The sequence below is a fragment of the Haliotis rufescens genome, unplaced genomic scaffold (assembly GCF_023055435.1).
Source record: "Haliotis rufescens isolate VD_foot unplaced genomic scaffold, xgHalRufe1.0.p SCAF_10, whole genome shotgun sequence".
Lineage (NCBI taxonomy): Eukaryota > Metazoa > Mollusca > Gastropoda > Lepetellida > Haliotidae > Haliotis > Haliotis rufescens.
Window position 1 is genome coordinate 10,292,234 of NW_025963780.1, and position 25,707 is coordinate 10,317,940.

Sequence of the window (25,707 nt, forward strand, 5' to 3'; positions counted from 1 at the left end):
ATTAATAATGAAAAGGCTATTAAACATGGTAAAAGTCAGGGATATGATTTGTCATTATTTGGTCATGTGGTTCATCATTTTCACAAGCCATCTATATGATCGATACATAAATATCACATTTTTGGTGTTTGTCTGGTCAATGTCTGAAATGCCACTTTTGGGCTTTGTATAAACAGAATTTTGATGTAAATACCGTTCAGAATTATTAACTTAAGGCAGAAAGTCTTTCTGAAATGACGTTTGAGTCCCAAATTATGCTATTTGCATCTGACACATCAAGCAAGGAAAACTTCAACCAATGTAATATCAGTAAATAATTTAAAGGGTGATAAGGGTGAAACGATACATCGTGTGTGACGTGATCGGTAGATCGCAAAACTCACCTTTCTTTACAGCAACCACGGTAAGATTACCGTTATTGACACCATGAAACGAACATCAGTTGCCAGAGAATGGATACATATATATTATAAATGCCATACTTTGACTTGGCAATTTGACTATTATATGTCCTTTTTATGAAAATTTCAAACATTCCTGAGGTATGCCCATACAGTACAATGTTAAAATGCCCCATTGTATTTCAAAATGTGGGCCTTTTTTCAAATTTAGGGGCTAAAAAGCATGAGGCCCCACACTAGAATTATCCATGTATAGAAAAAGCTGCAACTAAAGCAACACGATATTGGAATACATTATTCCTGATAAAACAAACATTTCAGATACAATTTCTTCCAACCATTGCATCAAAATTCTTTGAAGTTGTATCATGTGTATCATATGGTACTTTTTATCTGAATCACCAGTAGATTGGGAGAAATCGTGTGTACAGCTGATTGCTGTTTCCGGCTTAGTTATTATATGCACAGTAATCTTAATCTTTGCAATATAACACAATACTTTAGAAAGCAGGAAGTACAATTTAAATGGTAATTCATTATGTCATTGACCAAGTTTGTCATACCTGTTCGTTAACTTGAATTTGATGAAGGGATACAATGTTGTTGTTTTTTAAAGTGCATAACACTCGATAAAAAAAAAATTTACACTATGAATCATAAACAACTGTTCTAATGTTTTTCCCCCGAAGTCTGAAACGTACATTGTAGAAAGTGTTAGGTAGTCAGTAGGGTTATGATTCACCTGCGTATTCGGTGAATTGATTCGTATCCATTCATGAATTGAATTCGTTATGCGTTGCCATCAGAATTGAATATTTATGAATATGCAAGTATGTGCATTTACATACCCTGTACCTAAAAATATCCATAAGAACATATTATATGCATAGATTTGTTCAAAGACAACACTCTTATAATATTTAATTTAACATTTTTGTTAATGTTTCACTGAATATAACAAATAATACATTAACTGCTGACTTGTTATTGTATTCGTGAATTAATATTCGTATTCGTTACCCTATATTAGTGATACAAATCGTATTCACCTCATACTGTATTCGTTGCAGCCCTAGTAGTCAGAGCATGTAGCGTTGTGTTGGTCATCTGACCCATATGACTCCACCTCCGTTAAGACTCAACAACAGGAAACATTGTCACTGGCCAGAGGGAATCTGTCCCCTGACAATGTTGACATTTAAATTTTTCTGAAAAGGAACCTGTGAAGTTGAACTATTCAGACTGTGAAGTACATTGATTATTTTCTGGTGTTTTGAAATTTGAAGTGTTTTGAACGAAAGTTAGAGAAAGTTTCACTTGGAAGCTTAATTTCAGTAGTCTTGTTATTATAAAAGAATTTTGACTGTTCCAAAATCATGAAAGGTCCAATCTTGACATGCTTGAAGTCTTGAGACTTAGTAAAAGCTAGAGTACTGGAGCAGTTAGTACTGTCATGTTATTTTTGTGTGTACATTGCGTATCGAGATATGTGATAGTATTGTATCATGACCAGAATTTCGAGATACGTATCGTCTTGTGACCTTCCTGTATTGTTGCAGCCCTACTTGCTGACATCAAACTATAACCTTGCCAACTTTGCAGTGTGAGAAATTGGCACTAGTCCTGTAGTCCTTGCCAAAGCCCCAGCAGTTAAGGTATCATAAGGACTAGTAGAAATTTGCCATTTTAAAGGATTTTGTTATATGTTATAAGGACTAGTAGACTAAGACTGTTAGTTTCTATGGCTGCTTGGTCAAGGTCACAAAAGAAATTTGGTGCTCTGATTGTCTGAATCTTACATACTTTCAGCATGTCCAGGTTTGATTGATGTTTCAACAGTTTGTGGATCGGTCTTTTATCATAAGAGTTTGGAACCAGTTAGGACATTGTACAGAACAGTGTATTGATTCTCTGAATCACTGCATATTGTATATGTAAAGTTTTTATACTGTAGTGTTTAAGCAAACAGTTAATTACAAATGTGTAAATGTTTTCTGCCATGGCTACAGATGTGTCATGGGCAGTGTTTGGTCTTCATGACTTGTTTAACTGATGTCTTATTGGTCTTTCTTCCAGTCATCTGCTGATGTTTCCCCTTGCACCACCCCCAGTGGCACACCCCTCAGTGGTAACCATGCACCAAAGTTTGGTACAGTCATTCCAAATAGGATATTTGTAGGGGGTATTGCGGCTAACGTAAGTAGTGCTGTAAGTATGACAACTTTATGTATTTAGCTTGCTGCCTTGTGTGAACCCTGCATGATAAATTTGTAGCTTTCAATTGTCAGTGGCCAAAGTCAAGTAAATCTTTCCCAAGGACCAGTGGAATGTACTTATGGCAGTCTACTGTTATTCTAGGAACGATGTCGAAAATATCAAAACTTGGAAACTGAAATTGTGTAAAAGCTTATGCAACTTAGACAATCCTGCTGGATACATTATATTATATCTTTCTGTATTATTATTATTATTATTATTATTATTATTATTATTATTATTATCACTTTTTGGTCAGGACCATTAATGATCCAACAAGACAATATTTATAAACAAAACTTACTCAACAACAAGAGTTGCTGTGACACCAATATTTTAGTGTATTTTTCAAACAAGTAAAGTTTGGTTTTCAATATTGTAGTACATGTATGGAATCAAGTCACAAAAACGCAACTGCTACAGAAAAGCATGCATTCCATGCAAAAGTTGACTTTTATACAAGCCCCATGCATTTCACTACCCAAGAATGGGTATAAAAACGTGCGTTCTTATTAAATGTCACAGGAAATTTTGTTGTTCAGTATATATAAATATAGATATATAGTTTTACTTATCCTGCATTTCCTTAATGCATTTACTGCTTACCTTACGTCAAAAGAGACCGCGGTGGGAAAAAAAAAGAAAAAGCTGCTTCCATTTCAAGTCTGCTTTTTTTTAGGACCATCGCTGCTGTCATGTGACTGGGTGTAACTTCACATCAAATCATATTATTTTTGTTCACCTCTTTCTCCTTCGAATTTCTTAATTACTAGACAGGTCACTCACAAACAAATTTTACAGCAGTCCTGTCATGTGCCAGGATGATGGCTCAGTCCCTGGATGCTACCGTCCGCCAGTCTCCGGTTATTACCACCCAACTCTTGCTGTGGAGTGGAGCATTGTCCACGGTAATAGTGACTGCTGACATTCACTCTCCTTCAGGCTCATCTGTGAGTATCGCACCTGTTTCAAATTTTCAGGCATCCTTGGCCCCCATTGTGACGGTCCCAGCAACGCCGGCACTTGCGAATTAATACTTATGACACCTCTACCGAATTAGTGCAGGCACAAGCCATGATCCAGTCAATGACAACGTTCCCAGACGCTCCTAGATGACTACAGCCTCATGGCTTCCAGCTTATCCTGTTATGTCATCGACGCAGGACCAGCTAGCGCCAATGCATCAGCACTTATATGCGTTTTATCATGACATAACTGTAGGTAGTCCAAACGCCTGTATCTGATTTCCACCTACACCCGCAACATCGACTGTTTTTTCTTTGTGGTAGCAGTCTATGACATTTAGGCATCCAGCTCTTGCCCTGATGTACGTGACATCAGCTTCCAGCATATAAAACAATCCTAGCTTTTACATTTACGTCAGTGCTTACGGTATCAGATGCCCAGTGATTTACTCCTACCACATTGACAGCAGTCTCTGAAACAGTGATATCAAGTGTTAGTGGCAATGCGCACCCAAAGCTTGCAAGTTCATCTAAGCCCTCCACGTCAATGGATAGCTTTAGCTTTGGTTTTCCCAATTTGGGCCTAACAAGAAAACCTCAATAAGACCAAAGACATTCGTGTAAACTACTTAAACTGGTAAATTTTTCTGCATACAACAGAGTTTTTGATAAAAGAATTTCAACTTTCAGCAGTGCCTGGCCTCATGCTGAGGAATCTGAAAAGTTTCCCATTAATTCTCCCATAGAGTGTTGTATGGTCAACATTGGCTAAACGATGCCATGGAGAGGCGACGGTACTCTTAAGAATTTGTGTCATGTAGCGTCTGGTAGACAGCTATACCAAATTGAAGAGATTCACACCTCCAAGTTCAGTTAGACATTTGACAGAATTGTCATACGCTTCTGGGTACCCACCTGTTGTGATCATAGGGCAGATCAATTTGCGCATCAATCTCGGATTCACCACTATGAACTATGAACTGTGCGTTGTGTGGAGGTCGTACCTCGCCTCCGACATTGCAAGGATTGGAGGTTATTGCACAGGGCAAGAACTGTAAACACTGGAATTAGGTCTACTAACCTAAGGGGAGAGGTGCAGGGTCATTGTACCAGGTTGGTTGGCATGCTTCCTGGTACGTAATGCTGCAACCTTTTGATCAGGCGTCTGTCGCTGTATATGAATGTGACTGAGTCACTATCTTTGGCAGACCGCCGGTGTCAACATGTGCAATTTTGAGGCACACACGGAGAACGAGGCAGCTCCCTTCATCGTCTCCCTGATATAAGACTGTTAGTATTTGTGCAATGTCATACCTTGGTTATCAGTTGAAAAGCGCCTACATTTAGTTTACATGGAAGCTTGTAGTAGTTCGCTTACGAACACTATTTTTTCAAGTCTTGTCATGACATGACGCAACTAGAAGCCCTTCCGTAGTAGATTTTCAACTTTTCCAAAACTTGGAAGACTGCAATTTGCTACCCGCTAGTCAACAGCCAGGGGTTTCAGGGTGTTTCTCACATCAGACGCAAAGGCCTCTTTGCAGCCATCTCTCTACCGTCTGAGGACATTCTCAGCTGGTGGACAATGGAGTCCAACGTGTCTTTATTTGGGCTAGTTCCGAATTTACATCTGTTCATAGACGACTTCTGCAGAGGTGCTCATTTACAGGGCCAGACAGCCTCAGGGTTGTGGTCCGGCATGCAAGAGAATTGTCACTTTAACAATGTACAGTTTGGGAGGGCTTATTCTGGCCATCTCACATTGGCAGGAGCAGCTACAGTCCACCCAACTCACAATATCCACCAACAAAAGCAGGGTGGTGTGGCGCCTGCACAATAAAGAAACAACACACTCACTCCCTTTTGCAACAGAAGTTCAGTTTCTTTCATCTAGTGGATCGTCTGGGACTAAAGTTCATAGTCCAGCACGTCCCCGGGTGTCTCCCACTAGAACCACCAACTTAAGACGCATGTCTCCCCGTTACCGGATCCGCAGACTTGGGCGTTTGACGCATTCAGCGTCCCCTGGAAAGAGCTAATAGCGTACGCTTTTTCTGCTTCTTGTATTACTGCCCAGGATGATACTAAGGATCCAAATACAAGAGCCTTGATCTGACTTTTGCCGCACCTTGGTGGCCGGTGAGGAGGTGGTTTCGTCGACCTCAAACGACTTCGCAGAAGACGATCCACTGCCCCTCCCAGAGTGGTCCAACCTCATTCACACTCACAACAAACTACCTCGCCCAACACCAGGCAGATTTCATCTGTACACTTGGTTCGTCTTTAAAAGAAATCATGTGCCAAGGGCTATTTGGAGCGGGCAGCTAAGGACATTGCATACCAAAAGACGCTTAAATCATAGTACAATTTCAAAGGTCATTGGTAGTGCTTTAGTCAGTGTTGGATCTTCCGGGAAACACAAAATGACGAAGGCCTCAAAAGCTACAGGCCCTACTACGCTTCTTCAGGCTTGAGGATCAGAAGACAAATTTCCGTCCCCCTGCATGGGATTTGAATGTGGTACTTTGAGGTTTGCACAGGCCTTCCTTCAAGCCCCTCAATTCATCCTCATTTTATGACCTCACCAAGAAAACAATTTTTCTCTTGTATTTAGCCACTGCGGCGCGTGTGAGCGAGTTACATGTGCTTGACATCACCTGTATCCGTTTTTCAAGCATGATACGCAGGGGTGGTACACCTCGGGTTGTACTGGGTGCGGTAATTGAGGTAAGCAGTAAATGCATTAAAGAGTAATGCAGGATAAGTATACAAATGTAAAAAATATTTAGATTTTACTAATTCCTTTTTGTCAGACTACTAGTATAATCAGTATTATTGAAATGAAACTTGACAGTGTGACAAACTAATAATTATCTGGTTGTGCAGACAACAGAGGCAGAGTTGAAGCAGTTTTTCACAGCGTATGGAGCTGTCAAGGATACCAAAATAATTGCAGATAGAGCAGGAGTGTCAAAAGGGTGAGTTCTGTATGAATCTGTCATATGTGGGATAATAACTGTGTATTTACGTTGCAAGTACCAGACCAGTCATGTTATGTCCAATTACTATCAGCCCAAGAACATTTCCACTTGCCAGGGGCTAATGGGCAAGCATAACACTGGTTAAGACCTGCATCACTTTTGGCTTTCCTGCAAATTAAGCTGACATGAGATGATATAACTTGGAATAATGTCCAAGTAGTGTCAAACCCAACTCAGTAATTGACTTGTATGGATGCCATGGAAATCAAACTTTGCTTCTGAAGTAAATACTTTCAGCAAAATTGAGAAAGTCATAAGGATGGTTTACACTTCATGGATGATATTTTTGTTGCAAGCACTGGATGTGCATTGATTGGTCATCTTATGAAATTACTGATCTGGATGAGTGTTCATGTAATCATATGATCAATAAAGTTTATTTGCACCAAAATGTATTGAACAATAAACGGGGGAACAAGTGGCTCAGTTGTCTAAGACCCTGTAATTTGCTGTGCAGAGTAGCTTCCCTTGGGAATGCCAGGAACCTGTGATTATGGGTCCACTAGTGCTCATAATAACATATAGCAAAACCCTTAAAAAGGGCAAATTTCTACTAGTCCTTATGATACCTTAACTATTGGGGAATTTTGCAAGGACTATAATGACTAGTGCCAATTTTTAATGCTGGCTTTTAATTTGGGCAGGTGGAGGAAAATTTCATGCTGCCGAACAGAAAAATTACCAGCTACAGGCAGGCATTCAGTTATTTAAGACACTGAATCAGATGTCACCTAATTTGCGAATGACAAATTGGATCATAATGCATGTTTCTAGTGGTCAAGTTTAGAGGCAATTATGGAAGAGTGGGGAAGGGTCAGAGGATGTATTGTTGAACACAAATAATGTTGATCAAGTTTTGATGTTAATTGTGTTTCAGATATGGATTTGTAACATTTGAAAATCAAGAAGATGCAGAAAGGATTATCAAAAAAGAAGTAAGTCCACTCCCCACAGATCAATCAATAACGTTGGTCAGTTTAGATACTGTATTTGCATGTCAAAGTACATGCTTTAACAGGGTTTCAGATGGCCGTCGGTCACCGGTCATAGACCGATAAAATTTCTATTTGACCGATGGTTTGTTTAAGTTGTTGGACTTTTGACCGATAGAAAAAAGCTAAGCAAGCCGTCACACGTGTCCTAATTTCATGATTAAATAGTAGGGATTATTCCACTCAGGGTATCGATTTCAATGCCCGATGAAATGCTCTCATAAAGTTTAGTGCCAATCGAGCGAATGTACAGTACACATATTGTCCTGTTTTCGATCCGAGCTTTCAGCATCATATACAGTGAGTGTTCTCTCGCTATTGCGCCCGTCAATAATAGCGCTTACTCGGTTATAGCGGGCGGTAAAGCATGGTCCCAAAATTTACTTATGTTTATAATAAACTCAAATTTTCCAATGACACGATGTTTTCCCCCCATCTAAAAAAAAACATAATCAACTGATCACCGCGATCACGTAACACCGGAAACACCAGTCAACAAATCCGAACTGAAGTACGCAATTTATTCCTATTATTATAATATCTGGTTATAAAAAGGTGTTCATTGTTTATCTGGACTTATGTTTGCAATATATCTTATAGATTTTATTAAAAAATTTATTCAATAATTATAATAATTTTGGCGAAATCGTATGCGAAGTGATCGGTAGATCGCACAACTCACCGTTATTTACAGCAACCACGGTCAGATTACCGCTATTGACACCTTGAAACAAACTTTATTTGCAAGAGAATGGATACACATATCATAAATGCCATACCTTGACTCATTTAAAGTCATATTTGAGGCAATTTGACTATTAAATGTCAACATAACACTTTCGCAATCGAAATACATGTAGCGCGGGAAGTCCCTTCGGTGACTGGTCAATTTGTTCAATACGTAAATAATTAGATCTAGCAATGTGAAATCTCCGCAAAAACGCTGAAAATCACGTTTTTTTAAAACAGTGGTCCTTGAAAAGAGTCATCTTCCTCGTAAAAATATAATCAAAGATTTAAAAAAATACTCCGAAAATATCGTGTTTTCGGAGAAACGTCGCGGATTGTCCTGTTTTTGGTCAGAACTTTCAGCATCAATTATGCCTTTATTATTATTCATGACACAATACTATTATCGTCGGATCATAGGTTTTCAGACATCATACGTTTTCAATCACGAATACTTGCACCATAACGGTAGGTGTCACACAGAAATTATAAATGCTCAGATGATGGCTTGATTCTAAGATAAAGTTGTCCTTTATGAATAAGTGAATGAGAAATTTTACACTTACAGTTGTTCATGTGATCAGCGAGAAAACTATGACTGTTTTATCAGTGTCCGAAAACCCATAACCCTGGATATGTGTTGAAATAATGTCATGTTTGCAATGTTTTTTTCAACAAAAGGTAAGTAAGTACAAGGCTATTTAAAAAAATATATATTTCAACATCGGGAAAGGTTAGACATTGCACGCTTGTGACAGTTGTCCTTGTGTCTGGGGGATGGGGGGGTGAAGTTGATGGCAGTATTGCTCCCAGACCGGCGGGTAGCTGGGTGTGCGGAAGCTATGCCCGATTTTTTAAAAGTAACTTCGACGAAATTTTACTGCATCCGGAATCTTTGTTTAAGTGACTTGTTGACTTTTGCCCCTGACTTATTTCATTTCTTGGGTCCAAGTCATTGACCTGTATACAGCTTTTTGTGTCAAAATCACTGTTTAACATGACTTGGATATTTCAAAATCTTTCTCCAGTAAAATGTAAATGGTTGTTGGGTTTGCTTGGCATTTTACAGTTCTCGTGAACACCTGCAGTTACGTGGAATAATAACATTTGTTAGCAATTTTCCAGCTATATGACAGCAGTCTGTAAATAATCGAGTCTGGACCAGACTATCCAGTGATTGACATCATGAGTATCGATATAAGCAATTTGGATAAGATGACATGCATCAACCATGTCGGGGAACCTGACCGCCCGATTCCTGTTAGTCACCTCTTAAGACAAGTATAGTCACCTACGGCAAGCATGGGTTGCTGAAGACCAAAAATAATCCAGATCTTAACTGGTCTCTTTTTTATGTTATATATTTGTAATTTTTATAAGTATATTATTTTCGTAGCATTTGATTTGCACGGTTCAGGAATTATAACATACTGGATTAGACAAAACTACTAAAATGCGAAATTCCCACTTGATGTATTGTTGGGGAGACTGCTTGTATTCCGTGGCAATTTGGTGATGAGTATTGTAATAGGCAAATTATTGAAACATTTTCTGTTAAATATTCTTTATTGGTACATATGATATTACCTAAATATATTGATTGGATGCTGCATGAGTCAAAGTAACTGGTTCTCTTCTTTCTATCATTAGCTTGGGAACTCCACTCACAGGAGACTTTCTATTTGAACATGAAGTTTGTACGAACAGTAAATTACATCAATTTTCTTTTTTGAAACAATTTTAAGCTATTCCATTACAACTTTTATTGCGGCACAAGTGTCTGGTACCAGGCTAAACAATTGTCATGTGATTATTAAGATCTCATTTCTGTAGCAGGTGCTAAGGATGCTGAGTTCATTGTGATTGATCACTGATGTTAGCTTGTCAATCTGAAAGAAGCTAAACTGTATATTGTATAAGAACTGTCCCTCAGTAGGATTAATGTATTCCAAAAATTTAGACGAATCAATTTGTAGACAGGTATAGATGTGCGTGAAGAAGCATTGGTTTGAATAATGATTAAGTGAGCTGTGTTCCAACATATATTGCAAGAAAATGCTTTGATTTTGAATGATAGATCTGGAATTGGAAATTTCCAAGCACATGTAGTGTGTGCAGTGAAATTAAAATTTCATTAGTAAAACGTAGTAGATCAGTATGTCCAAATATGACAAAAGTCCCAAAGTTCCTCGGTGATCTGAATCAAGGTCTGAAATTTTGTCCCTCCCAATTTATGAATTAGTTCACATGGGCCATTGCCGTTTGGTTGTCCACCTGAACCAAACTAGATTTGTTGTTGCTGGCTCAGGAAAAATGACAGACATTTGCCCACATATTACACCCCACTCTAGTCGTGACGCTTCCTTTTATAGGAGACCCGTGAAGATTCCAGGGTAGAATAGGTCTTCAGCAACCCATGCTTACCGTAAAAGGTGACTATGCTTGTCGTAAAAGGCAACTAACGGGATCGGGTGGTCAGGCTCGCTGACTTGGTTGATGCATGTCATCTAGAGGTGTAACGATACGGGAGGGTCGTGATACGATACGTATCGCGATACAGGGGGCGCGATACGATACGTATCACGATAGTGTTTACTGGTACAAGCTAAGCCAAGTTGATGTCTTTCTGCTCTCTAAAAGATGTGACAAGTACAGTTGAAGAAGATATAAGGTGTTTATTTACTGTTATAGAGTATGTTTTACTGAAACAACAAACTGGCTTTGAAATTGTTAAACGTATTTCATGTTTAAAAGTACCATATTTTCTTGAGTATAGTGCGCACCCATGTATGATGCGCACCCCCTCTAGCGGGTGCAATATTTTGGAGAAAAAAAGAAATTTGAATATTATGCGCAGAAAAAAATTACATCGTACCCCTTCAGGGAAGTCCGGCAAACGAACGGGTGATGAGAAACTTCGTCAGTACAAATTCGAAATTTGAGATAAAAAATCACCAGACATGTTGATTTACCGTTTAAATTGTATTTTTTGTTCAGCTAGGCATTGTTTTATATCCAGGGATTAAGATTAACTTGTGTATTTTCTCGTAAACTAAGCCGGGCACAGCAATCAGCTGTACACACGTTTTCTTGGAATCTACCGGTGATTCGGTCAAGACACACCCAATGATATAACTTTACAGGATTTTAATGCAAGGATCGGCAAAAATTGTATCTGAAACTATTTTTTTATCAGGAATAATATATTCCAATATCTTGTTAATTTAGATGCAGCTTTTACTAAACATATTTAAAATAATAATAACCCTAAGGGAAGCAGCTGATCGCTATTGACAGGTATTATTTTTTACATGGAGCCAGTCTGACCAGTCACCGTCAAGGCTCCCGTGCACGTGATCGCGTGATCGCGAGAATTACGTGTTGACATAGAATTGTCCAACAAAAACAAATACGACTTTTAACGAATCAAAGTATGGCATTTATGATATATGTATCCATTCTCTGTCAACTAAAGTTCGTTTCAAGGCGTCAATAGAGGTAATCTGACCGTGGTTGCTGTTAATAACGGTGAGTTGTGCGATCTTCCGATCGAATCACACACGATTTCGCCGAAATTAATTAAAACAATATTAAAAGGAATTTTGAATAAAATTAATGAAATAAGTTACAAACATAAGTCTAGATATACAAAGAACACTTTTTATGGCCAGACAGTGTAATTACATGAATAATTTGCGAACTTTAGTAAGTTTGTTGACATGGTATTTCCGGTGTTATGTGCACGGTAATGTCTTTCCATGGGGGAGTAAAACTGTGTTATGAAAATATCGTATGTATCGCGATACATGCTTTCCAAATCGATGCATCGTATCGTGGGCTGTGCATCGGGATACAATACTGTATCGCCGTATCGTTACACCACTACTGTCATCGATCCCAATTGCGTGGATCGATGCTTATGATATTAATCACTGGATTGTCTGGTCCAGACTTGATTATTTACAGACCGCCGTCATATAGCTGGAATACTGCTGAGTGTGGCGTTAAACAACAAACAAACAAACCTTTTATAGGATCAGGCCTGGGTACGCTGCCGTAATTGGCTTGCCATTGAAGTTTGACAGCTTGTTCACCCACCACTTCAGTTCTTCGTCTCGTATCTGTGAAGATGCAGTATATCCTTGCTTGCATGCATTTGGAGGTATCTGCAGTAGAGCTGAGCTGGAATAATGTTCTTTGTTTGTTGTTTAACGCTCCACTTAGCAATATTCCAGCTATATGACGGTGGTCTGTAAATAATCGAGTCTGGAACAGGCAATCCAGTGATTGACATCATGAGCATGGATCCACGCAATTGGGACTTGCCTGATTTCTGATTTTAACATTCTCTCCCTTCATTAGGATGACAGGAGGTGAGGATATTGTCTACCTTCTCTTGAGGTAGAATGAAATTCAGATGCCTTGAGTTGATTGAAAGTTATGGATGAAGATGGAATCAAAACGTTTTCCAGTTTATCACAAATCCTAGAGTTTAGAGAACTAACAACAGAGTCTCTGTGTTGGATGAGAAGTTTGGTTGATTCTGCCATACAAGTGATGTTGTCAAGATATATAATCAGACGGATACCCACTCGCCGGTTACGGCCAGGCTGTCCTCTGCCTCGAGTGGACTGTCTATGATTTCATCCTCTGTCAAGAGTAGCTCTGACTTTGAAGGCGCCCCATGAAGCTTCCTCCTTGAGGTCAATGTACTTAGTAACTTACTAAGGTCGTTTGGTAAAGCTAAGCTGGCTACGAGACAACCTGTTCTCGGCTTCAAAGATCTGTTTAGCTTTGGTCTTACGTTCTTAGATAATTTTTGTGAACTGAAGGGCATAGTCATACTTTTTCTCATACTAAGTATTCCCTTTAGCCTGAAAGAGATAGCCTAAATAAGGATCAAGCAAAGGATAATGTAAACAGTCCTGCCGGGGGGAAAAGTAAATCGTCAAGGATATGTTCTTCCACTTTTGGCATCTGAGCAAAAATTATTAAAATTCTTGTCAACCTGCACAGCAATGTGCTTGGGTAGATTCCAGGGGGACTTGTCCAGATCATGGATTGAGAAGGGAACATATTCATCTGCATTATTGGACTGCACTTTCAGTGCTGACAGGTTCGCTAAGCAAAAGTAGCCTAGTGGTTTAAGCATTTGTTCATCACGCCAAAGACCTGGGGCGATTCCCCACTTGGGTACAATGTGTGAAGCCCATTTCTGGTGTCACCTCGCCATGATATTTCTGGAATATTGACAAAAGCGGTGTAAAACTATACTCAATCAATGAATCAATCACAGTGTTGTCGGCATGTGTTTTATTACAATTTACCCCGAGATATTTTTCTTTCTGTTTTACTTAGATATTGCTGTTGTGGAGCAAATTAATTTTGTTCTTTTACTTAACTTTCCATTGAATCAAATGGAATATTTTCTGAGATGTATGCAATAACGCTTGGATCTGCCGTTTGCACAGAATGAAGATATATTGTAAACACCTTAAAAGAGATGAACATTTATTAAATGTGCGTCCTTGTGATTGTCCCCATGGTAATCTTAGTCATAATTAGTACAAGGCATGTATATGGGGATCGGGAACTGGCGACAAGTGGAACAATTTCACTTGGTTTTCAAGAATTTTACTGATGTCACATCACTGCACATGTTCAGAAGCTTTTGGCTTCAATCTGACCTGGACATTGAAATGCATTGTGAATCACTGAATGTAAATTTGGGCCTTCTTTTTCCTTATTACCTTCCTATGTATAGTAAATAATTCATGTTTCAGTTTCAGTGTAATCTTATAGTGTTTGGGGGCATCATAGCTCATATGGAATGCGAATTGTGACACCTGGACTGGTGTACTTGTACACCCTTGTAATGTGATCTTTCTCAATATTCACATGAGGTGTAGACAAGATTATATATGATTTGTGACATTGAATTTCAGGCAGACAATCTGGTTTTCAAAGACAGAAAATTGAACATAGGGCCAGCTATTCGAAAACAGGTGAGTTCATGTGTTGATGTTTGGTTGATAGCTCAACTGGTCATAGAACATTAGGGCTTGTACAGTGGTGTCTCTTCTCCTGTATTCCATCATAATTTTGTTTCCAAGAATGTTAGAGAGCCTGTAATAATGAGTCATGTATTTTTGTTTTCTTACATTTACTAGTGCTGGAGCAGTTGATAGAAATAACCAGTCAATTGATTTATCTGGAAAGTCAAACGATTATCGATCTGATGAAAGGTATAAATCAATATTGAACATCATGTGAAATAAAAAATAAAAACAAGACTGCAGTTAACTGGGCAAAAATTAAATGGTCCACATGAATTCATATTTATGCCCACAAGAAAATACCATTTAATAACTAGAAATTTCTGTGAGAGGTAACAACCAGATTGTGAATTTCTGTGAGAGGTGATAACTGTGCTTATAGTGCTATCGCTCTAGCACTAAGTGTCTCTGATAGCCCTCGTTGAAGCTTTGTAAAATAGTTGTATTGTGCCGTTTATGATCACATCGCTTGCACATGACTGACATTGATTATCATCATATGATTGCAGTAGAATCTGTCTGGAAGTGACAGTTATGTCGTTGTATTATGTTTTCACAAATGCAAGACCCTATTTTCAAAATACTAAATTAAATATTATGATGTCAAAATCAGTATGGTCAGTCACCGCTGTTTTGATGTGAGTGAAATTTCACTTTGCCCTTTCCTCTGTTTTGTCAACCGCTTTAGAAGGGAAACATGATTTGGAAATAAATATCTGTGTAGATTTTAGGTTAAACAATACAAATAATAATGAAACTTGTTATATATATTTTACCAAATATACAGGAACACAAAACAATATTGCTATTACCATCTTATGAAAAGAGTTTTGCAGTATACCGGTAGCAGTCTTGCGAAATATATCAAGTTTCCAGTTTCCACTTACTTCAGCCATGTCGTCAAAAGAACCGTTAAATTTGTTAGTTGTAGTTAATTGACATTTTCTATCAATGCTCAAAGTTTCAACGTTATGACAATTGCAGATAATTCTATACTTATGATTCAATAAAATTATGTTTTTAGCAGTGTGAGTTTCATCGAAAAATTAATCAGTGTATTTCTTTTCAAACTGAGACATGAAATTGAGCTGTGAACTGTACAAGTACTAAGACAAACACTGAAGGAATATTCAATGAATTAACTCCACCCTGGTTAAAGTTTATATATAAAAAACATGCTTATGGCATTATGTTTCAAAACACAAATATCCACTGTTGATCGACTCTAGGCTTCGGTCTTTGACGTATAATTCACTGATTGGCTGAAAGTGGGAATTAATGACGTTATGAATATGCAAATTTCCAGGGTAGCAGGTCAGTGACTGGCTTGTAATACACATGCGTAATTCTTGGCACTGGCTTTTGTAACTAGAACTTGTCCATAATTACATCCTTTGCTGATCTTTATTGTCCTGGATAGTTTCATTAAATTGTATTTATTATTTTGGTTTGTGAATGTGATTCAATTTGAGCCAACCTTTTCTTGCTGGACCCACTTGATTGAGTTTGGTTACCAATATTATAGATTATTTCGTATGTAGAAAATCATAGATTAGTGATCCATCTGAGAGGTCTGATTGTCTAATATGCAGGGCGATAACCATTACTTATGTTTGTGTGTGTGAAACAATATTGAATTTATGTAAATGGCCTGATGCATATGCACAAATCTTTTGCATTTACTTGAACTTGTCTATTAGCAACATGTTTTGTAGTATTTGATGTTCATGTATGGCTATGGTCACAGGCTGCATTTGACATCAGTTTTGACCTCTTATGCCCATAATGATATGTTGTTATGTATCCCAGAATCATTGTCTGCTGTTAGTCATTCCAGATGATACTCAATCAGATTTTTTACTTATCCTGCATTACTCCTTAATGCATTTTACTGCTTGTTCTTGACAGAGAAAAGAGCTGTGTGAAGGTCTTTGCTTGAAGTAATTGTTCCAACTAGCTTAGAGGCCAACCCTATCATGCCGCTCCCACGTGACCAAAGGAAGTGACGTCACAGATCCTCACAGTACTCTTGTCACTTGCTGAGAGAAGACGTGTTTTTGATCTGTAGCATAAACTTCAAACCATGACGTGTTTTGCTTCTTGAGTTAATGTTCATTGTGCTTGTGTTGTGCACACGGTTTGTATCTTGTGAAACATTGTATGTTTTAACATGTGCATAACTTTTGTACACCTGCTGGCGTTTTCTTAAGATAGAAAACAATGGTAAACCCAGGTGTCTTGTTGTTTCAATTAGCCATCTTGAATATTTTACATGGCCAGTTATTAACTGGCTTGCGTTCTATATTCTTCTTGCTTTGTACCCCACCATTGGCGTACCCTCGCAAGTATTTTGTCTTCGTTTTGTATGTTGTCTTACGTTTGTCGTAAGAATTGTTATAAACCCATGCAGTGGGATAAACAAATTATAGCATACATAATCAGGAGGGGACACATTGTGATTTTACACTGCTTCATTGCAGATATCATGCCCTCATGCTCAAAGTGCCGGCGTAATATGTCGGCGTGGGAACCCCACCCCCTGTGCCTTAATTGTACATCTAAATGTCCCCAGGGTCATAGATGTACACACTGTCTCCGCTTTCCCCTACAGCTTTCAGACGGGCCTGGACGCCCCTCTCCTCCAGTACATCCAGTACTTGCGAGCCATGCAGCTGACGCCTATTGCCCCAGCGCCTATACAGACGCCTCTACAAGCGCCTATACAGATAGCGCCTATCCTTAAACAGCGCCTCTACAGATGCACAACCGGAACTACCGCGCAGACAGACGATTAGCCATTCCACGATATCCTTGTGGCTACATGCTCTCATTCTACAGGCCTATGAGATTGTCGGATCCCCAGGGCCATCTACCTACGGAGACCAGAGCGGTCGCTGGACACTGGATTGGCGTCCATACCATTGGCGTCCATACCTGGAAGCGCCTAACCTCGTGGTGACGGTTCTGTGGAAATCTCCCGCCAATTCTCCTCGTCTATCAACATTGGTTGAACGTTTCCTCGGGGAAAGCGAACAGACTCTCAAAGATCTCCCTACCCATGGCGTCTGGTTGATATTATCTGCACCACAGTTGACGATCACAACCCCATGACCTATTCGGTATTCAACAGATTCGTCATATGCTTCCGGATACCCAACTGGGTAATCGTTCACAACACCGGACCAGTCGTCACTCTTATCATGGGGATCAACTTGCCCCTACACTGGCAACGTCACAGTTCCTACTCAGAACTCAGACACACCACTGGTCTGTCAACTACAGGGTTCACAGGGGATTGGCCATGTGTGGAACTTGAACTAGTCCACTCAGCATACAGGGTTACAGTTTACTGCGCAGGACGACATACATGTCACATGTCAAGAACTACGACTGTAAACATCGTCGATTGTAATCAGGTCAACCGACCTTATAGGATCCGTGCAGTGTATTTGTACAGACCGGCTTGCATGATTGCTTATGCGTAAAACTGCAACCACTCGACCAGATGCCTGTCGTTGTACATCAATGACTCAATCCCGAGACAGCTCTCAAGACCCTGGCTAGGGTGTCACAGCCAGCCTTCGCGGAGGCATCCCAGTCTGGCTCATACCAGCCGTGACGCTACACCCTCCAGCCCCAGTGGCGCGGTACCACCTCAACCTCTCGGGGTAGAGGAAAAGGCAGGGCATCGGGCGCATAACAGTCCCGCCATGGCCACTCCAAGGGATGTAACGCCGACCGCAGAGACTTCCAGTGAATAGCCAGACAAGCTCGACGGGGACTTCCACCCCCAGCCGTCCAAGTTGTCGACACTCCAGTACGTGGGAGACTGGGTCGTTGCTGGCAGAATTGTGAGATCCTGGGGGACCCATATGTCACCAACATCATCTGACATGGGAACAAGCTGGTGCTTATAGACGACCCGCCCCTACATGGGTACAAGCTGGCGGCGCTTATAGACGACCCGTCGCTCACGTCGTTGCCCATAGCCACCTACCCCCTTACTCAACAAACGCTTCCTGGCGCGTCCAGCTTATTCAGGATGACCACCTCAGGCTGCTGCGATCCCGGATCCAGGCACAGGATGTATTCACCAGCCTAGATATCGAGGACGCCTATCGACATGTCCCTATACATCCCGACGACCAGGTCCATTACCAATGGGCGGTTCCCCCATTTGGATTTTCTTCAGCACCGTGGCTACTCACACGGCTTCCCACCATCTCCGGGACATTCAGTTCAAGACATACGTAGACGACTGTCTCCTGAATCATTGGGACACCGTCACTCTACTTCACCGCAGGGACTCCTGGCTCCTTTGCCTATTAGGGTGGATGATCAACCTCAGGAAGTCAGAGTTGACACCCTCAAATCGCCTTCAGTTCATCGGGGGACCTCGATCTCTTCTCTGTACCCAGAGACCGGTGGGAGCACAGCAGGCGCACCTGACTCCAGCTCTCCACCTACCACACACTCTGCACCAATGGCAAGTCCTCCTGGGCCTCCTAACCTCAGCGCAGGACTTGACCTACAGAGGAAGGCTCCAACTGCGCCCAGTTCAGATGTCCCATCGTCCTCCCGGATCATCTCAAGCATCCCCGGTGGTGGACGGTGGAACCGAATGTCTTAGGCGGTGTCTCCTTGACAGGACTTACGACCTCTCTGCGCCTATTCGTAGACGCGCCCCTGCAGTGATGGGGCACACACCTGGAGGAACAGGTTGCCTCGGGGCTGTGGTCCGTCGATCAGCGCCTATGGCACATCAACAACCTCGAACTGGAAGCGCTTATCTTGGCCATCGCTCACTGGAAGCAGGCCCTCAGACACGCCCGGCTCTCCATCTCGACGGACAACACCACTGTCGTATGGTGCCTTCGGAACCAAGGAACGACTCACTGGACTTCGCTCCTTCAACAGACGTTCCGATTGTTTCACCTGGTGGATCATCTGGGGATTCAGCTCCAGGTCCACCACATCCCGGGCTGCCGAAACATCCTAGCGGATGCCATCTCTCGACCAGGCAAAGTGGCTCCAACAGATTGGAAACTTCCCCAAGATGCCTTCGCTCTTGTTTGTCGAGACCACGGTCTCCCCAACATAGACCTATTCGCCACCAGCCAGAACTACCAGATGCCCAACCTACATATCTCCGGTGCTGGATCCACTGGCTTGGGCAGTAGACGCTTTCAGCGTCCCCTGGGAAGGACTAAAAGCGTATGCCACCTGTACTCCTTCTGGAAGTCGTCCAGATCAGTTTGACACGGAACCTCGATCTGACTTTGGTCGCGCCCTGGTGGCCAGTGAGGGCTTGGTTCGTCGACCTCGGAGAGCTGTCCGACGTCAACCCACTTCCACACCCAAATTGGCCAAATCTGCTGATCCAACCTCACAGCAGACATCCACACCCAGGACCAGACAGGTTATGTCTTCACGTCTGGTCCATTTACAGAGAGCACTGAACGCCAATGGCTACTCGGCCAGAGCGGCTAGGGCCATCACGATGGCGCATCGTCCAACCACCAGGAGCGTCTATGATAACAAGTGGCAATCCTTCGAGAGCTTTTGCAGGGGCAAGCACCTAAACCCCACATCTGCATCGCCTCAATTCCTGGCCGAGTTCATGCTCCATCTGCATCACAAGCGTAAGCTCAAGGGCAGTACCATCATGACCTTCCTTGTGGCGCTCAACTTCGTCCTGGCAGTTCCGGAAGATCAGCGCATGACGTAAATCCCGGAACTACAGACTCTGCTCCGCTCATTCAGGCTGGAAGACCAAAAGGCGAAATCTCGTACACCAGCTTGGGGCTTGAATGTCATTCACACCTCGCTGAGAGACGTGCCCTTCGAGCCACTCGAAGCAACGTCATCCTACAATCTGATGAGAAAATGGTCTTCCTACTGGCGCTCGCCACAGCAGCCCGTGTCAGTGAGCTACATGCCTTGGACGTCACGCTCGTCCTTGTCCACTTTGAGCATGGAGCACACAGAGCCGTGCATCTTGGACTGTGCTGGGACTGCTTTCCCAAGAATCAATTCCCATGACAGCCAGATAGATCGTTCCTCATCCCTCCCCTAGCTTCGATTGTGGGCGCGGAAGATGTACTAGAGCTCTGTCTATATCCGGTTAGAGCGCTCCGTTGCTATATCAGACGATCCAAGGAACACCATAGACAACGACGACGCCTCTTCATTCCGGTATAGAGCTGCGACTTTGCAAGCGGAAGGTAGCGGCAACACGATCGCCCTCCGGCTATGAGCCCTCATTCTCCAGGTCTAAGAGGCCGCTGGATTGGACCCCCATGCTCCAACAACCCACATGAGACCCGGGCGATCGCCTCCATCATGGCGCTACACAGCAACTGAGCTCTACCTGCCATCATGGAGAAGTGTTCTGGCGATCAAACACATTCGTCGCCAGTCACCATATGCGAGATGTCCCATTGGAGGATGTGCTAGGCACGCACAACTTGGTCCGTTAGTAATGCCCAACAGGCTCCTCTACTACTAGTCACTGACCTCGCCTCCAAGTCCAGAGCCTGCCTTTCGACCTCCCCTGGCGTAAGCCCTGGACTAGAAGGTTCATGCCCCACTTGCATACGGCTCAGTACTCCAGTCTCGATCTAACCGAGAGTTATTGTCAGGCTGCGCATACCTGACTCTTCCCGTCCATGTCATGGTCATCCAGACCGACCATACAGCCGAAGACAGGCGGAGGGAAACTGAGTTTCCCATACATGGAGTGGTCACCTGATGCCGACCACACAGCCAAGGATTGGCTAGGGAACAGAGTCTGGAAATAAAAGATGAAAGTCCACATCTGAAGCTATTCCCGCCTCCGGTCCGTCCGATAAAGATGCATTAAGGAGTAATGCAGGATAAGTAAAAAATCTAGTAAAATCCTAGATATATTTTATATTTGTATACTTATCCTGCATTACTGCTTCTAAAGGGACCCACCCATCGCAGATCTACCTCCCCACGATGCCTTCCGATGTCCGGAATCCAGAGTAATGTGGTGATCCGTGACGTCACTTTCTTTGGTCACGTGGGAGCTGCGTGATAGGGTTGGCCCTCTCAGCTATTTGGAACAACTTTTTCAAGCAAAGACCTTCACACAGCTCTTTTCTCTGTCAAGAAAAAGGCAGTAATATGCATAAAGGAGTAATGCAGGATAAGTATACAAATATAAAAAATATCTAGGATTTTACGAGCATTGTCACATCTAGCCATGTGCATTTGTGTCATTTACACATTTTTCACACAATTGGTGCAAAATAATGATTCATGGACCACTTCATACATTAAAAAAACCTATAAATGGCGCATTTATGATTTTATCATACACAGCAAAGTCCTTTTTCACCAAGCATGCATTTGAAATTATTGGCAAAAAAAACGAAAATTTCCATGTCTGTAAATAAAACATTTCGCAGAATTTGGCAGCGACTTGTCAAAATATTCTGCAGTTATTGTAACAGCTCAGAATTTAGTGAGTTCTTTCAAACAATTTCATTTGGAAGCCGGGCAGTGATTCGAGCATGTTTGTGCATCTGTCATCAATGCCTCTCTGATAGTTATTACTAATTCTGCCATGCAATTGGCCTATTGGTTATATAAGGAGGCTGTGTCCACTATTGAAAGTTGAATAAAATGTGTCTTCATGGATGACAGCACAGATGTTAATGCTTTGTATCATAGTGGACTACTGGTTACACATGAGTGGCCTACTATTCATGAGGGAATGTAAGGTAAATCCTAGATGCAACACAATCAGGTGAGCTACATAACCTTTGAGCAATTTTTTGTTTTTATAACAAAATTATCAAGAGAATCTTTCAATGTTTTTGTTTTCTTTACTTTTGGGGTATTTTACTCTGGCAAATTTGAAAGTTTTAATATCTGTTAAATGTGCTTTTGGTTTTATTATAGGTCTTACCAAGAACATATGGTGAGTATTTGCAAAACTGCACATTCATTTGTATCTATTATGCCTTTATGTGTTCATTGTTTTCATAAATTGTTATGACTAAAATCTAATAATGTCTGAACATATTTACTGTAACATCCTCCATTTATCTGAATAACATTTCCTCTTGATTTTAATGTGTCAAATTTTTAAAATGTAGTATTTCAAGTGAAAACATTTTAAGTTGTGTAAATGATTTTTCAGATTGTTGGAAGAAAGGTTAAGGGAAAGACAATAAAAACCAATATCATTGACATTTTTACAGGTAGATGGATGTTGTTTGAATGGTTTATTTACCTGTCTAGAATGAAATTCAAATGCATGCCATTTAGAGCACTTTAAGGATATTAAACTTTGCCTGCTGTTTGTGATGCGATTAGTTCCATAGGTCAAACATTTTGTGCATTTGAATTTCAGTATCAAAATGTTATTCTTACAATATGCATGTCTGTCTTCCCTCATCCAATGGTTAATCTTGGGGGAATTTGTTGATACTCGAGGTAAAAGAAAATATTGGTAATTTAATAAATATCATTCGTATTCAGCCATATAAATAACTTTTAATGTAAGCATTAAAATCTTGGACATAGGCATTACTCCATATTACGATATAGAAACTTTTGATATATATAATTGGTGTTCTGTTCAATGGTGTTTTGACAGGTAATATCAATGATGGCAAGATGTGTCATTGATTATCTGGTGATAAACATCAAGTCTTTTATTTATTTCTACTTTTTGTTTGTCGTCAGCATTTTATGTTCTAGCCTGTAAATTTTGAGCAATTTCTTTACTCAACAAAAACATATAATATTCAGTTGTACCCCAAGTCCAGAAGACAAAATTTCAGTCTATAGCTCTGGGCTAGAAGACATCATCACTCACATCTAAATTTTTAATCCATTGAAAATTACTCGGTTCTCTGCCACTCACTTAAATACCCGGTATTGGTAACTTAAAAATTTCTTTCTTTCTTTTTATATCAAAGACATTACTACTTGCCCAAAGGATGCCTTGTACTTGTTTAACAATTGAAATGGGCAGATTTCTTTGGGCCAAATCTTTTCAATGTAATATTCATCAAATGATTGCTTATGTATGATTAATGGTAGGAACCTAATTTTGACTTCATATACTTATTAAAGGCAATCTTGTGAGGTGCAAAATAAAACATCCCTCTTGACAAATTAATTCTACCAGATAGTAGGTTCAATTGGTTACTTACAGCTTATCAGTAGAATTTTCTACTGTTCGAGTCTCACCAAATTCCCCCAGTTGAATGTTTCTGAATGTCCTGAAGTTACTGTAGGTTTGCCCTTGTTGTCCATTTTCAGATCCAAATTTAACGCAGGGAACAGTTATGTTCACTAATGGAGTTCCATACACTTACCAAAATGGAATGGCAGTTTTTCATTCACCTGACGGAGGTTACCAAATACCTCAGGCGCAGGTGAGATAAACAGTCGCAGCATTTCCGTCCTTACAGTTCTTTCACATCACTGTGGTTTATACTCATACTTCAAGTACTGGATTCACATCAGTAATAGCCTACAGAAAACTATATTGATAACATGAGAACAGCTGTTATCAAGAAAAAGGATCGTTGAGGTACAGTACTGTCCAAAAAATTGTAATAACAAAGAGGTAATAATGCTGATTTCTCCAAGTTTTAACTCAACTTGCAAGCATCAGTACCTCATTCATGATCATATCTAAGTTTGTGTACTCAGTCACTACAAGATCACTATTTTGCCCTTTGCCCTTTACAAAGCATATAAATGAATTGACAAGTGACGCTGGTAACATTTGCTGTCAATATGGTGTGTATGTATAAATGGCTGTATTTTCAGACATGCTACAAATGCTTAATCAGTGATAGTATATTAATTTCAATGCTTACTATTTTGGAATCAAGAATGATGTGAAACCAGTACCATGTTTCAGACTCAAGTCTAGGATAGTCTTATATTCTATAGATGCTTCTTGGAAATGTTGAGGTTGAAGTTGTTGGAGTATTTCAGGCATGATGTTCAACCCTTTTTGCCCTTGTTTTCCGGTCCTCATCATGAAGGCTTGATTTTACCACTTTTATTTCAGGGCAGCATCAATTTACATTTTAGTAAAAAAAACATACCACATATGGTTGAAGTTCAACCTTACCAGAGCAGCAGTTTCAAAGAATACAATCAATTTATCCTAAGGTAGTGGTAAATATGGCTGGATTCATAGTTATTACAAAGTTATTACATACCCTAAATCAATTTGTACATGGTAATTAATTGTTGCTGGTGTCTTCAGATGAAGGTTGTCTATATTTAATTCTGTACCTGTGAAAAAAGAAGACAGCCTGTAGTACACCAAAATGTGTTGTAAACATTTTAAAGATATGGTGTCGATTTGTCACCGCAGTTATCTTAGATGGTTGTTAATGCGCTTTTAACAAGCTTGCATGAAAGCAGTTAATCCTACGCCTTAGCCAGCAGACAAAAAACAACCAACCATCCAAATTAAGATGCTTTCTACAAGTTTCTTCCTTGGACGACTTGTTAGGAGGCTGGCAAAAACAAATGGGACTAGAACATCAGTGTTGCACTTTTTGTACTGCTGGATTCACAAATAAAATCTCCCTTTGAAACAGACAGTACACAGTACAGGACAGATGACAAATAAATATTGAATCACCCACTTATATTAACAATTGGCTGGTTCATGGTAATAGCAGTCTGCGACTTCTGCCACTAGTCCAAAGGCCAAGTCAAGTAAAATTCTGTTTTCAGTCTTTCAGGGTTAAAATTTAACACTAGCTCGCTAGCCTGGCGTTATAACAGGTTCCTGTGGGCTAGTACAAATTTCCAAATTTCCCGATTGTTACAGCGGTAGAAACTAACATTTTTAGTCCACTAGTCATTATAATGATAATATATAGCAAAACCCCTTTTAAATTTGCAAACTTCTTATAGTCCTTATGATACCTTAACTATGGGCAGTTCAGCAAGGACTATAGAACTAGTGCCAATTTCTACCGCTCTTTTAACATTACAAGGGCATTTTATCTTTACCCGGGCTAGTAAAGTGTTTCAGCTTAGTTCTAACCCTGTCTTACAAGCTCAGCTAATAATAGTCCATATATCATAACAATAAATCTAATGAGAATGATTTTAAGAGCCATGTTTTGGCTTGTAGACTAAAAGGTTTTCACACAAACTGTAATACTGTATCTCATTCTCATCTGATGCAGGGGCACGGGTGGCCCAGTTGTATAAGGTGCTGCGATTTGCTGTGCAGAGTTGCATCCCTAGGG

At 40.5% G+C, this 25,707-nt stretch overlaps 2 protein-coding genes across 10 annotated transcripts in view; one reads left to right on the plus strand and one right to left on the minus strand.

Annotated features, from left to right (window-relative positions):
- LOC125375866 overlaps positions 1-14,323 on the minus strand; it is a 51,261-nt gene extending 36,938 nt beyond the window's left edge. The window contains exon 1 of the mRNA XM_048386777.1: positions 12,410-14,323. Coding sequence (XP_048242734.1) covers positions 12,410-12,536 — 127 coding nt within the window. The 5' untranslated portion in view covers positions 12,537-14,323. The remainder of the gene's footprint in view (positions 1-12,409) is intronic.
- The window catches only part of LOC124125808 (protein boule-like), a 56,387-nt gene that overhangs the window by 7,591 nt on the left and 23,089 nt on the right, over positions 1-25,707 (plus strand). For 8 of the 9 annotated variants that reach the window (XM_046489172.2, XM_046489175.2, XM_046489181.2 and 5 more), the window contains exons 2-7: positions 2,478-2,609; positions 6,509-6,600; positions 7,541-7,598; positions 14,330-14,389; positions 22,370-22,388; positions 23,741-23,856. In XM_046489172.2, the coding sequence (XP_046345128.2) occupies positions 2,478-2,609; positions 6,509-6,600; positions 7,541-7,598; positions 14,330-14,389; positions 22,370-22,388; positions 23,741-23,856 (477 nt within the window). The remainder of the gene's footprint in view (positions 1-2,477; positions 2,610-6,508; positions 6,601-7,540; positions 7,599-14,329; positions 14,390-22,369; positions 22,389-23,740; positions 23,857-25,707) is intronic. The other variant, XM_048386756.1, reaches the window with a different exon arrangement.